Source organism: Eumetopias jubatus, unplaced genomic scaffold, assembly GCF_037043125.1.
Source record: "Eumetopias jubatus isolate StellerSeaLion01/CBP00866 unplaced genomic scaffold, mEumJub1_p1.0 scaffold_3, whole genome shotgun sequence".
Lineage (NCBI taxonomy): Eukaryota > Metazoa > Chordata > Mammalia > Carnivora > Otariidae > Eumetopias > Eumetopias jubatus.
In genome coordinates this window covers 101512996-101526395 of record NW_028274809.1, presented here as the reverse complement: position 1 = coordinate 101526395, position 13400 = coordinate 101512996, and the positions used below count along the sequence as shown (strand labels likewise).

At 55.3% G+C, this 13400-nt stretch overlaps 2 protein-coding genes across 2 annotated transcripts in view; one reads left to right on the top strand and one right to left on the bottom strand.

Annotated features, from left to right (window-relative positions):
- SCTR (secretin receptor) overlaps positions 1 to 3819 on the top strand; it is a 69110-nt gene extending 65291 nt beyond the window's left edge. Inside the window, exons 12-13 of the mRNA XM_028101278.2 lie at positions 3427 to 3468; positions 3649 to 3819. Of these exons, the coding sequence (XP_027957079.1) occupies positions 3427 to 3468; positions 3649 to 3819 (213 nt within the window). The remainder of the gene's footprint in view (positions 1 to 3426; positions 3469 to 3648) is intronic.
- Positions 3820 to 6036: 2217 nt separating this feature from the next.
- On the bottom strand, positions 6037 to 12167 carry TMEM37 (transmembrane protein 37). The gene is made up of 2 exons (XM_028101302.2): positions 12055 to 12167; positions 6037 to 6899 (listed from the first exon to the last, which is right to left on the bottom strand). Exons 1-2 carry the CDS (start codon positions 12073 to 12075, stop codon positions 6327 to 6329), a joined length of 594 nt encoding a protein of 197 aa, XP_027957103.1. The 5' UTR covers positions 12076 to 12167; the 3' UTR covers positions 6037 to 6326.
- Positions 12168 to 13400: the final 1233 nt, after the last annotated feature.

Here is a 13400-nt window from a genome sequence, read left to right as displayed (position 1 = left end):
GTGAAAAAATAAAATAAAAGTCAAAATTGAGTTCATACAGAGAAGCAAATTCAATAGAGTGCTATGAAGGTAGGAGAGATGGGTCAGACATTTGGTTTGGAGCTCCCCAGTAGCCAAAGCAAAGACAGAAACGCAATCTGTTCCAAGATTTATAATATCTATAGATGGGGACAAGCTAATTCTCGGGAAAAGCCTAGACATTATAGGCTTTGGGGACTGAGAGAAATTTCTCCCAGGGGATCTTCCTCAAGAAGCCAGCCTGTCCTTAACAACACTGATTATCCTGCAAAGTCCTCCTCACGGGGGAGACTTCGGTCTCAGGATGGGGCTCAGAGTCTCCCTCAGTCCCTGAGTTCGGTTCAGGGTTGGGGGGTCAGGGTCACCCTCCTGTCACTTTCAGGTTCCAGGAAGGACACATCACTGGGAACACATTCTTGAGCAGTGTCCGGTCTTGTCCTAACCCTGCCTTCAGACCCTACCCCAGGGCTGTCCCCTCTCTCCTCACTGGGCCTCTCTCCTCTGCCCAGCGCTCCCTGCCAGCACCCGGGCCTCCAGAGAACATAGCCTCTTGCATAATCCATGTTCTTTGTTTCTGGACCCGGGAGCTTTCATGCCCACCTGCTCTTGTAACGTGTGGGGAGGCTGGGCTCACACAATGGCGCATTTAGCAAGGGTGGGCATTCCAAGTCCACAGGGGCGGAAGACCTCGACCTGGCTTCCAGAAATGGGTAGTGACCTCACTTCGATCACGGAGACCCAGGTCTGCCTCCCTGCATAGAAAGGGAACTTCCTGTCCCCTGGAGTTGGGGCTTGTGGTTGGGGCCCAGGCCTGCCAGTGAAGGCCATTCGGCTTCTAAGGAAATGGCTTGTCAAGAGAAAACCAAAAGCGCTTTCCTAATGTTCCCATAGAAATGTTTACACAGAAAACGGATCTTTGAGGCTTTTAAACCTTTGTTCACATACAAACATATATCATTTTATTGTATATTACACATGTATATTCTATATAATGTACATATTTTTAAAAATTCTGTATTATAGAACATGTCTCCCATATATTAAAGTGAAGAGAATAGTAGATAGTGAACCCCCATGTGACCACTGCCCACTCAAGTCCTGGCTGGTTCCATCTCTGTCACCATCCTCTCCCTTCACCCCATCCCCCATCATTTTAAGCACATCAAAGGGATGGTTTTACTCAAATGTAAATATTCCAGTACCGAATCTCTAGAGGACAGGGGCTTAAAGACACACAGAACCACAAATACATTATCAGTCATAGACTTATAGAAACGAAAGTTGATTTGCTTTTTCTGATTGTAGAAATAACACTTATTGTAGAAAATCTGGAAAATAAGGAAAAGTTAAAAAAGAAAAAAAAATCATCCATAATCTCATGACCCCAGAAATTACCTGTTAAAATGATGATGGGTTTACTTCTAAGTCTCTCTCTCCTTTTTTTCTTTTTAAGTCTCTCTTCTATCCGGGAAGACACACACGTACACACAGCCCATATAATTGAGGTCATGCTGTGTGTGGTTTTCTAACTTGCTTGTTCGAATTCTCTGTCTCACCTGTTGTGAACCTTTCTCCACGTCATTAAAATTCTTCCAAGACTTCATCTTTATGATTGTATAAAGACTGTGGAATTTCTTAAACTTGCTGGCTGCGGGAGGCCTGCCCTATCGATATTTGGGGCATGATTAACTTTCCCTCCCTTGGGGCTCCTGCCCTCACCTGAACTCGCAGATGTGTCCCAGGATCTTGGAGGCACAGGCACCGCTGGGCCCAGTGAGATGGGCAGCCCCCACAGCCAGCAGCCTGACCACCAGCTCTGGGCCAATCACACACAGCGCCAGTGCTGCCGAAACCCCCTGTGACTCAGTTCCTCCCCAGGGGAGACAGGGCTCCTCCCTGCTAGGGCTTTCGCAAGGATTAAATGAAGCATCTGGGACCCAGCACCCCACAAGTAAGCAGGCCAGGCGGCACGCTGCATCCTGTTCCATTTCATCTCTAAGCCTTTCACACCCTCCAACAGTGGTTCCCACCTGGGAATGCCCATTAGAACCACCTGGGATTTTTTAAAGCTGCTGCCGCTTCCATCATCCTGAAACATTTGGCCTTGGGGTATGGAGTGTAACATAGGCAACCGGTCCCAGGTGATTCTAATGTGCTACAAAATCTGGAAACTGCGGCCTTGAGTAACCATTCCAGCCCCTCACCTCCTCCAAATGATCCCCATTCTGGGGAGCGGTCCTCAGTGCCCGATACTCTAAAGCAAATTCTTCCAGGTCTGTCACTAACTCTTGTTAAAACGACGGCAGCCCTGAGCAATTGTACGTATTAAACCCACCACAGCAGGGCTGGTTCATCATTCTTTGGGGTCTTTTCCAAGTAAGTAGGTCAGGGCAGGCCTGGGTGGGACTCGGAAGGGGCGTTAGGGCCCCCTGAGGTCAGAGCTAGGACACCAAGGCCTCTGAGGGGGAGGGTGCTCACCAGCCTGGGAAGCCTCACGGCAGAAGGAAAGGCAGGCTGGCCCAAGGCGGATCCCTGAGGAGGTGAGCAGGACATAAGCACTGAAGAGACTCTGCCCGTAGCTTATGGTCCCAAGCAGGCCTCTGGGCCTCAAATCCTACATCTCGAGACTGGAGTCCCTGCCCTGGCAAAGCTCCATGCCAGGATTGGGGGGCAGGGGGAGGCACCCCTGGGAAAACAGGAGCTCCAGATACTAGGGAAGGAGGGTCCTCACAGGCACCAACCCCCACCCCACCAGGGAACACAATGTGTATATAGCCTCACAGCCCCTAGCCAAGGTGATATAAGCAGGAAGTCACACCCCACTGCTTGCTGGCCAGGACCTACACTCTGGCTTTGTGCGGACCTCACGCTCACACGTTCGTGTTTCAGTTTGAATGGTTGCCCATGTTAGAACATCGCCATTTCCAGCTTATCTTGAAAATGAGCCCACCCACACAGGGCACAGGGTCTCCCAGGGGCTGGCCCCACCCCCTACCTGAGGGACAGGTGCACATCAGGGGCTGCCACTCCCTGCTTCTCCCAGATGGCCCACCTTACTAATTCAGGGGACTTGCCCCATCCCCACTGGCCCAAGTTAGCAGCTTCTACTCTGAAATCCCATGTGTGTAATGCCCCACGCTGGACCCTAGCCCTGCCCCAAGGAGCTGAGTCTGTGCCAGATGATGCTGGCACAGCCAGGGGGCACTGTGGGGACCCCAGAAGAGGTAGCCCCAGTCCCCCCCCACCACCACCCTCCCCAGGGGTGAGAGGTGTGGGAAGGCTCTGGAGCACTTCCTGGGGAGAAGTGAGCCTGGGGCTGGCAATTAAGGACATGGGGAGGAGGTTGGAGGAAGGAGGCCGGGTGCCGGAGCACCTGCACTGACCCCTTACTGCTCTGCCCCTCTGCAGGGCCTGGTGGTGGCGGTCCTCTACTGCTTCCTCAATGGGGAGGTGAGTGTTCTTGGCTGCCCCGATGGAGGAGCTCCCTAGCCACTGAGTGGCCTGAGGGAGAGGGGGAGGCAGGACCCCTGGGCAGCAGAAGCAGGGCGCATGCCGAGGTCCCGGGCGAGTGAACGGGCCTGCGGGCACCAGGTGCCCGTCTGCCCGGCTGACGACTGGTCTCTGGGCCAGGTGCAGCTGGAGGTTCAGAAGAAGTGGCGGCAGTGGCACCTCCGTGAGTCCCTACTGCGCCCCGTGGCCCTCAGCTCCTCCTTCAGCAACGGCACAAGCGGTCTTGCCCACAGCACCAAGGCCAGCACCTCGGAGCAGAGCGGGGCCACCTGCAGGGCCAGTGTCATCTGAGAGTCTGGAGCAGGGCCACCCATGGGACAGACACCGAGACGGGTCATGAGAAGGCCAGACACTGCTGCGGGACAGCCCCGGACCCGTCTTCTCAGCAGACATCATCTGCTTCCTCCTGTGACCAACAACCCCCCCTCCTCTGAGCCTTGGGATGGGGAGGGGGCTCTGGTGAGAGGTTCCTCAGAACTGAAAATAATGGGGGGACCATGGGGCAGGAAGAGGGCCTGGGTCAGGGGCTCCAGAAGAGGACAGGGAAGTAAATGGCAGCTGGGATGGGTTTGGTCTATAACTACCCACTCGTTTTGGCCCTCGAGACATAAGGTGAAGGAGGACCGCTCCCTCTCACTTCCCTACCCCTTCCTGGAGTTTCCAGGGTTAAGTTTGAAGCCCCTGAAACAGGAGAAATGGAGACCCTTGGCCGTGGGTGGACCCTCCCTATGCCTCACTACAACTCACCTGCCCGGCAGATCTGACCCTACAGCTTCAAGACGACTGCATTCATCTGACCAAGTCAGTGAGGCCAAGAGAACCCCAAGACCCCCAGCTTCCTTAGTAACCCTAGCGTGGCACAAGGCACCCCTCTGTTCCTCCTGCTTGCAGTTATCTACAGCCCTGGGGGCACAGCAGCTGGGAATGGGGCATAGATTCCGTGGGACAGAAAAGAGAAACAGGTTCACCAAGGTGCCGCGACTTGCCCAAGATACTCTGCAAGAAGGGGCATGAGTTCAGTCCAAAGCTTTTGGTTTCAAATCCCCATGCTCTAAGGCTGCATCTGTTTCTTCACTCCTGGGCACCGGACAGGGGCCTGTCTCCCCTTTATTCTCTGGATCTCAGTTCCCTTGACCGTAAGCACTCCCTCACCACCAGCCATGTGAGGATTAAAGTGAACTGAACATTTAAACCCTTTTATAAAACGAAGCCTACCAGTGTTTTCGGTGGTGGGGGGAAGCATTCTGGACAGAAGCCACAACATAGAGAAGGCATCTTGCTGGTGGGTGACCCTGGACAAGTGCTGCCCCCCTCTGGGCCCTGGCTTCCCACCTCTGCACCTCCCCACTGCAGAGACAAGGTCACACCCCTTTGTGCCAGGTGAATGGCTCCTGGAATGAAAGGTCAGGTGCCTATTTCCCAGGGCTGAGAACCCAGCCCGTCTGGTTGATGAGCTCTGTTCTCTGAAAAACAGGTTGGCCCATGACACTTTCTTCAGTGATCTCCATGGACTCCATATACATTTTGGAGTCCAAGTTTTTTAAAAACCCACGAGAGAGAGAGAGAAGCACCCAGCCCAGCCCAGAAAGGGGAGCCTGCGGTGACCAGGGCGGGGCAGAGACCAAAAACCCACACCAGAAGCAGCTAGAGTGGAGCCGGTGGAGAGGGAAGGGGTTAGTGTGGAATGAAATGGCTTGAGGGCAAATCCCCCAGCTCTGGGGCAGAAAAGACACTGGGAAGGGGGCAACTGGTTCCCCAGAAATGCACATCTGCTGGCAAGGATGGAAATCTCCACTGGTTCCTGGTCCCCTTCACCTGCACTCATCCCCAGGATGGCTGTTAATCATTACTCAAGGCCTGGCAAGGCCCCTTGACCCCCCTGGAGTTCCGCAGGTCCAGATATGCACTCTTTGGAAATGTGCTCTAGAATCAAAAGTGGTACCCGAGGCCGTCTTGACCCTTATCAAAGCCAGACGTGCGCGCGCACACACACGCTCGCCTCGGGAGGACTGTGTATTCGGCTGGAGGGCTGTCCTGAGAAGCTTGCTGGAAGGGTTCAGGCAGGATTCCCAGACAGGACAGCCGGCTGCAGGAAGTTGCAGTTATTCAAGAATTATGTACCACCCCCCCAACACACACCAAAGGGCAGGGTTCAAATCGAGTCAAATGTTTTGAAAACCTAGCATGTGGAAGAAATCGAGGGAATCCTGAATTCTGCCTCCCTAGCATGACTGAAGCTATAGCAGGGAAATGTGCCCATAAAGGCCCTTTGAGCTGGCGGAAGAAAAGTCCGAGGCACTGACTGGATATGCTTTGCTGGAGGAATGATCCACTCTGGGCAATCCCAGGAGACCCCAGGGGCCCCAGAGCCCCTATCCTGGCACAGAGTCAATAAAACAACTGGGAGCTGCACTTAGCTGTGCAGCCAGCCCAGACACCGTTACACACTCTGCTTCCAAATCTATTCCCATCCTGGAAGGATTCAAGAAAGGATTTTTAAAAGAAGGATTCAAGAAAAGGGTTTTAAAACGTGTTACTTCTCCTAAAATCAACATCCTAATAACTGGGCTAAGCTGGTGGCACTGAAGCACCCTCCTCGCCTCTGGCCCCGCAGGCCAGCTGCAAAGGCCGCTGGGCTGAATCTGGCCAACCACCCAAAGGTTACTGGCTGAGAGGCAGCAGTTTCAAGGTCATTGCCCCACCCTTCCCGCCCCCCACCAGAGGTCACGTGTTGGAAACGTCCCATCTTGACCACACTTTCTCGTAGAAACTGATGTCCTCGGATTTGGGAGGGGGGCCTACAATTTCCTTGGTTGGCCCCAGGGATGGGTGATGCTGTTGATGTGAAGGCCACTGATGGCATTCAGAAAGAAGAGGAAGGAGGCCGTGAACTCGCACCAGAACATCAGGGTGAAGCCAGTGAACGTGACGTGGTTCCAGAGGAGGATCACGAAACTCAGGAGCCCCCCGGAGGAGAGGACGAAGGAAATGAGGAGGACGACAGAACCCATGGCCCACTTGCGCCGTGAGTGGAGGTCCTCACACACCTGGGACACCATGAGGAGCTCTAGGCCCAAAATGGCGGCCACCACGGCCAAGGCGCCCACACTGCGGGCCAGGACCATGCCCACGGCCAGCCCAGGCACATGGGCCTGACTCAGGTCTCTGAGACAGTGTGTCCCTGTCTGGTTGGACGAAGTGCAGAAGTGCCAGAGCCCGAAGAGGCGGTCCTCAGCCAGCAGCCAGTGGCCATCACAGATGGAGATGGAGGAGAGGACCAAGGCCAGGGCAGCACACACAATGATGAGGGCCCGGATGAAGGATTCCAAGAAGGGCCGCTGGGGCCTCCTCTGGGCCAGCAGCCTCTGGGCCTGGAAGACACCACGGAGGGCATGTCAGGGAGGGCCCTGCTCCACCCCTCCAACCTTTTTAGGGAAAACCCTTGTCCATGCTCCCAGCTTCCCAAAGCCTTATTTTTTCTGCTGTAGTCTCCTTCGAGGCCCAGAATGCCCACCTTTGCAAGTAGCTTCCTTCCCAACTCCCTCCTTACCTTTCAGCACAGACCCACCCCCTTGGGGAGCCTTTCCCCCATTCCACCTGCTCCCTGTCCTCCATTCAAGACCTAGAAGCACCGATTATCCAACTATTCACCAGGCAATGAAAAGTTCCCTGACCTTTCTTTCTTTAATGATCTTCACGAATAAGAAATCCAAATTCTATTGACCAGCAGGTTGGTAGATCCTTGTCAGTTCTGAATTCAGAAAACTTGTCAGGCCAGGCTAGTGTGACCTTGAACTTGCAGTACCCCCTGGGTTTCTTTGTACACAAAGCAAGAATCTGGGCACCGGATTATGAGTATTCTTTTTTTTTTTTTTTTCAATTAGCATGCTAATACAAGGCTACATTCCCCTTCTCCCAGGACTTCCCAGTACACTTCAGTTTTACCCTGATCTCCACCCAGCTGGTTCTGCACGTCCCAGACTCCATATGTTATTACCTTGTTTTCCTCGGTACTGCAAATGATGTTTGCACTTTGCCCTTCGGTCTTGTTCAGTCTGAACCTGAACCCCACCCAGAGTTTGCCAATCAATATGTCTGTCTAGCAGCTTTTGCGCATGGAGAGGCCCCTGAGGCTCTCCTTCAGCCTCTGGTTTCAGCCCTGAAGGGTGCACCCGCCCCTCTCTTCTCGCAAACTGGGCCAGGACACCACCCAGGCATGGGTTCCATCCCCAACCAGAAAGCAACAAAAGAAAAATACTTCAAAGAGTCAAACTCCTTACCACTGCCAAGCCCTTTACCTTCTGTCCTGCCTCCCTCTCCCACTTCACCCCCAAGCACACTCTTCCTGGCCCCCTTGCTCAAACACAGCAGCCCTCTTTCCAAACCCAAGGACAAGCTTAGAACTTTCTTCCTCAGACCTACTGGCCCCTCCACCTAAAAGGTTCTTCTTCAGGCTACCTCCTTTTTTCCATTCCTCATGTCTCCGTGGAAATGTCCCTTCCTCAGAGATCTTTCTTGCCTCCCCAACCCCATCCAAACCAGGCCTCCTCCAGTCAGGCGCCCTGTTTTCTTCACTGTTCTGACCACCAGTTATCCATTCCCTTTTGACTTGAACTTATATATTGCCTATTGCATGCAGATGCTGTGCTCTCCAAGAGGGCAGGGCCTCCCAGTTAGGCACTGCTGCATCCCTGGTGCATGGTACAGAGCTTGACCTGGGCATTCAGTGACTGCTTGAGCAGAGCCGTGGGATGAATGAATGGTCATTGTGTCACCACTGTCACTGCTATCGGAAGCTCCCTCTCAATGAGTCTCCTACCCAGTCATAAATTACCCCCTTTACAGTGTGTACGGAAGCAGCCCAGGTTACACCCCAGTTTGGGAGGCAAGCAAAGCAGGCAACTCATGCGCGTCTGTCACCACAGGGGAAACCGAACAAGGACTACTACGGGGTGCACCCTATACCATGTGCAAATGGAGCCTTCCAGAGGCAAGTCGGTGGTAACACCTCTCAGGGACAGAAAGCAAAGCCATGCTCCTGGGAGACTCCTGTGGTCAGAGCCCCAGCAGGAACATCAGGCTGGCTGCTAACCTGCCCACCTGAGCAGAGGCTACTGATAAATTTCAGCCCGAGGGCTACGTGAATAAGGACCCGGTTTGCTTTCAGCGCTTCTGCCTAAGCAGGGCCCTATTTTCCTCAAACCTGTGAGGTTCATAAGAGTAGGGAGCTCCAGCAGGGGTGTATAAAGAGGGAAACTATGTCACGCAGAGGTCAGATGACTTCCCCAAGGTCACTCACCTAAATCACAGTAAAGCCTGTTACAGCTGCCGGGACAATTGTATAATGTGCAGGGCATGGGATGCATCCAGCCAATACATACCTACGGGGGCCTTCCAAGTTCGGGGACTTCGTGTTAGGGGCTCAGTATGACTGACGAGGAAAAGGAGTAGAGTGCAGAGGGATGCCTGAGGCGGGGTCAGGGCCCCAACTCACATCCCCAAAGGTAGCCTGGGGCGTTATAAAGAACACCCCAGTGGAGTCAGCTGTGGTTTCTCAAACTGTGACCCCCTGCCTCCTCAGCGGCTTCCAGGTGCTGAAGCGGGGGGTGGGGGGGTAGGGGACCCTGAGCTGGCCAGCTAGGACGCTTCCCCACTTCAACCACAACAGGTCCTTCCTACCTGCTAGAGACACTGGTGGCCTAGGAGTCTGTCTTGGATTCCACCAGAGAAAAAAACCAAAAAACAAATCAAAAAAAGGCTTTCCTGCTAAGAAACAGACTAAGGAAATCTTGAAACCTCTGCTTCTACAAACCATTAAAGGTGTTTGTCCTTGGGTGGCTTCTGAACCTCTTTGGCCCTGGGTTTCTCATCTACAAGATGGAGTTGGCGACCCCTGCAGGACAGCAGGTGCCATGAAGTTACCTGGCCAGGTTACGAGGCCCCCAGAAGTTGGTTGGTAAGGTCCTAGGCCGGGAGAGCCCCAGATGCAAGGCCCCAGTCAAGTCACGAAACCCAGGACCCAGGACCTAGAGAACAGGTACGTCCCGTCCCCCGCTCGGCCCCACCTGCCTTGGGCACAGACTGGACTTTAGTCTCCAGCCCTTCAGACACCACACTGGGATCAAAGAGAAGACAGCTCACATCAGTTCATTTCTTTCCCCTCCCCCCTCAACGCAGGGCTTCGTGGAAACTCTCTGATCACCAAGAAAACTCCCAAAGATTAAATGAGATCACGTCCATAAAGGTGCTTGGGGGCTGCTGACAATATGAGCAACAAGATGAATGCATATTGGAGTCTTCATTCCTAACCACCCTGCCCCACACTCAAGCTGCCTGCACCTGTGCTGACTTCCAGTGACCCAGGGCCTGAAAGCTTCTCCTGGAGGGCAGCCCGCCGCAGGGTGGTCAGCGGAGGGCCAATGGACAAGAAGGAATGAAGGCTGTCTAGTCCTGCCCCTGCCCTGGCCGCCTCCAGCAGTGGGACCTTGGCCAAGGCACTGTAATCTCTTTTCCTCCGCAAAAAAATGTGTTTCTCTTTCCCACCTCTAAACCTGAATGATTTCTATGATCTCCAGGACGGGGTCACTCGACACTCCTGGGCCACTGAGTCCACTGCCAAGGTCTTCTTTTCCTCTATACCCCAGGACCACCCCCGCCCCCCGGCTCCCCTCAACCCCAGAGGGTCTGCTCACAATTCAGTCCTCATATCCCCAACATTACCTCCCACCCCATGCATGCCTACAGACTCTGCCCACTCTGGGCAGGCCCAAGTCAGGCCCCCATCATGATTAACCAGAAATTTCTTGGCCAGCTTCCTGAAGAGTTGGCCTGCACGACCCCAGCCAGCCTGCTTTTTGCTGTCTGTCCTCTGGCACGCATGCATCCCTTTTCTCTGGGTTTTCTCGCCTACGAAGGAAAATACAGCATCTTCCTCCCGGTGGTTGTGGGTGGAGCTGGAAGGAGTTATCACAAGATCTTAGAACAGCCCCTGGCACGGCTTTAAGGGGCTCCTGAACAGCAGCGACGATTGTCGGACAGGGACAGCACCCACCCCGCAGCCGCGCCCCACCCTCGCGGCAGAGCCTGGGGTTGAGCTCCTCTCGCCCACGCGCGCCCCACGGCCCTCCCCCGCCTCCCCCGACGCTAACGAGGACCCTCACCTGCCACCAGTCTTCTGCACCCCCGCCCCGGGGCCAGCACACAACGCCCCCGCCCCGTTAATCCAGCCTGCCGATTTTGCACCTCTTAATTTAGCACTCACTTCCCCACACGTCTTCTAAATCCTTGTTTACAAGTCTCTCTCCGCAGCTGGACCGCGGGGCTTCCGGAGGGGAAAACCACACCCTGTCCCACCCTTCTCACGGTGGGTCCCCCTGTTCCCAGGACCTGTCCCGGACGCTCCCTCCTCAAGACTCAAGGTGCTGATCCAGAACAAAAAGGAGGGACTCGCTGCAACCCGCCCCTCCTCCCCCAAGCGGCTGTGTCCTGGCTAGATGGGGTTTGGGGGGTGCCCGGCGGGTAAGGTTAGTAAAAAGCAGAAAGGGCAAGTAGGATTCGGAGCCAAGAAGTCCTGCTTTGAATCTCGATTATGTCACTTAGCCGGCTGCCGTGGGCTGGCTACTTCACCTCTGAGCCTCAGTTATTTTGTCTATAAACTGGGCGGAACAGCATCTACCAGAGTCAGTGTTGGGGTGCGGGGGTTTGGGCACTTGCATGCAAAGTCAACGAGCCTCTGTAATCGTTAGGACGGTCGGGCCAGTCGGGACGAGGCGAGCTGCTGAGATGCCTCCGTGGAGAAGCTCGCTCGCAGGGTAGCTAGCGGTCCCGCCACCCAGTTGCCTTCGGACAGCAGCGCGCCCGAAGGGAGGGGGCAGGAACGGGGTAGGTTCTCAGCCAATAAAAACATCTTTCTCCAGTCTGAGAAATCAAACCTTTGGGGATGCGGATCCCCCCTCTCGCTACAGCCTTCTCTAGTAAGTATCCGCGCGCCCCAGCGAGGGCGTCCCCGCCCCAGCACCCGAGACGCGTCTAGGAGATGGTCTTTCTAGCCCCTGCCCAAGAAAGTTCTGGCTTTCCCCGGAGACGCATCCTCACGTTACATAAGACATGCCTCACTTTGCAAGCGGACTGTGTCCATCCCTCCACCCCAGACGCGCCTCTCCTTTTTAAAAAGGAGGCGCCCCTCTGGTGAGCCTAATCACGGTTACTGGTGACCCCCCAGAGAAAAGCAGACAAATCCACCCAAGAAGCTTGGGAGCCACGGGTGCTTGCAGGGCCGCAAGGAGACCGCGCGCAGAAGCAGCACTGGGGTGGGGGGGCGCCCCCAAGTTGCTTCCGGCCCACCTTCCTCCGAACCCCGCAAGCTTGCAACAGAGGGCGGGCACACGGGGCACTCCCGGCACCCCCGTCCCCCCGCGGCTGGATCTGGTGCTCCGCTCAAAGTCCCCTCCCGCCCTCCGGTGGGGCAGAAACCCCGGGCCGCTCGGGGGCAGCGGGCTCAGCGCCCCGCCGGGTCCCCGGGGTTACCTGCACGGCGATGGCAGTCATGCTGCGCCCGGACTCGGCCGCGCGCTCCTCCTCTAGCCCTCCGGCAGCTCGGCTGCGGGCGCCTGCTCCCGGCCGGGCCCTCTCCCCGGGGGCGGAGCAGGGCGGCTGGAGGGCGGGGGAGAGGGACGGGGCAATCAAAGCGCAGCACTGGAGCCCCGGGGCGGGCGCGTCTGGCCCCGCCGCCCTTCGCGGCTCGGTTTACGCTGAGTCAGCGCTGGCGGCCTGGAGGAGCCCCCGGGCAGGGGCGGGGAGGGGGGGCTCGAGACAGCGGGGGCGCGGACCAGGCCTGAGCCGGCAAGGGTCCCCCACGGTCTGAGGGAGGAGGATCCGGCACTCGCGGGAGCGCTGATCCGGCTGACTTCGGCGCCGGGAGTTAACTTCCTTGCTGCCGAACCTGGGGGAACGACTTCTCCTGGGGCTTATTCCTCAAGGGAGGGCCAGGCCGGCGCCAGAGGAGTCAGTTCCAGTCCCAGCTTGTCCGGAGGAGGCAGTAAAGTCCAGAGAGACGAGGCACGCTCCCAGCCTCTGCTGTCTTCCTCACCCGCTGTGTGGCCTTGGGTTGCTTGTTTAACGTCTCTGAGCCAGGGTCAATAAATAATATCTGTGAAAGGTCGGGGCCTTGCGAGGCCCCTAGTAAGTATGAACGGAGTGGAACTTTCTGGGGCAATCCTTGCATCGTTTTCTCTCCCCCAAAGGGGGATGTACAAACCCGCTCCCTTCCTGGCCTCAGGGACCACTGAAAAGGCAAACAGGACAAAACAAAAGTCATTGTTCTTCCTTGACTTTTTTTTTTCTTGATAACTCTCCCTTGACTTTTGATGGGGCCTGAGTTCCAGAGGAGGCAGCCCATAAAGTCCCAACCAAAAAGGAGTGGGAGTGGGGAGAGGGTCCAAGGGCAACAGATTCCAGCTAAGACCCCCCTTTCCCTCCTGGGCTGTAGGGAAGTGCGTGTGGATTAGGAGGGGGACGTCTGCTTAAAATAAAGCAAGATCCTCTTTCTCCATAACTAAGTGGGATCAATTAAATTATTTGGCTCAATTAGGCAGGCAGGCAGCTTCCCTGTGACTTTACCCAAGGACATTCCAAATAACCACACTTCTCCTGGACCAGAGAATTTCCAGATGCTAAGAATGAAACAAAACCAAACACAAAAACAACAACGACAACAAAACCAGGGCACTTCTCTCTTTTCCAAGAGCCGTGCACGATAGGGGGAGAGTTACAGTAGGTAGTCTGCATCTCCCTGTTAGATGTTCATCTGACTCCCATCACTGGCAGAGAGACTTTTTAAAATCCTTTCACCCAGTCCTTGGGCGTAGGCACAA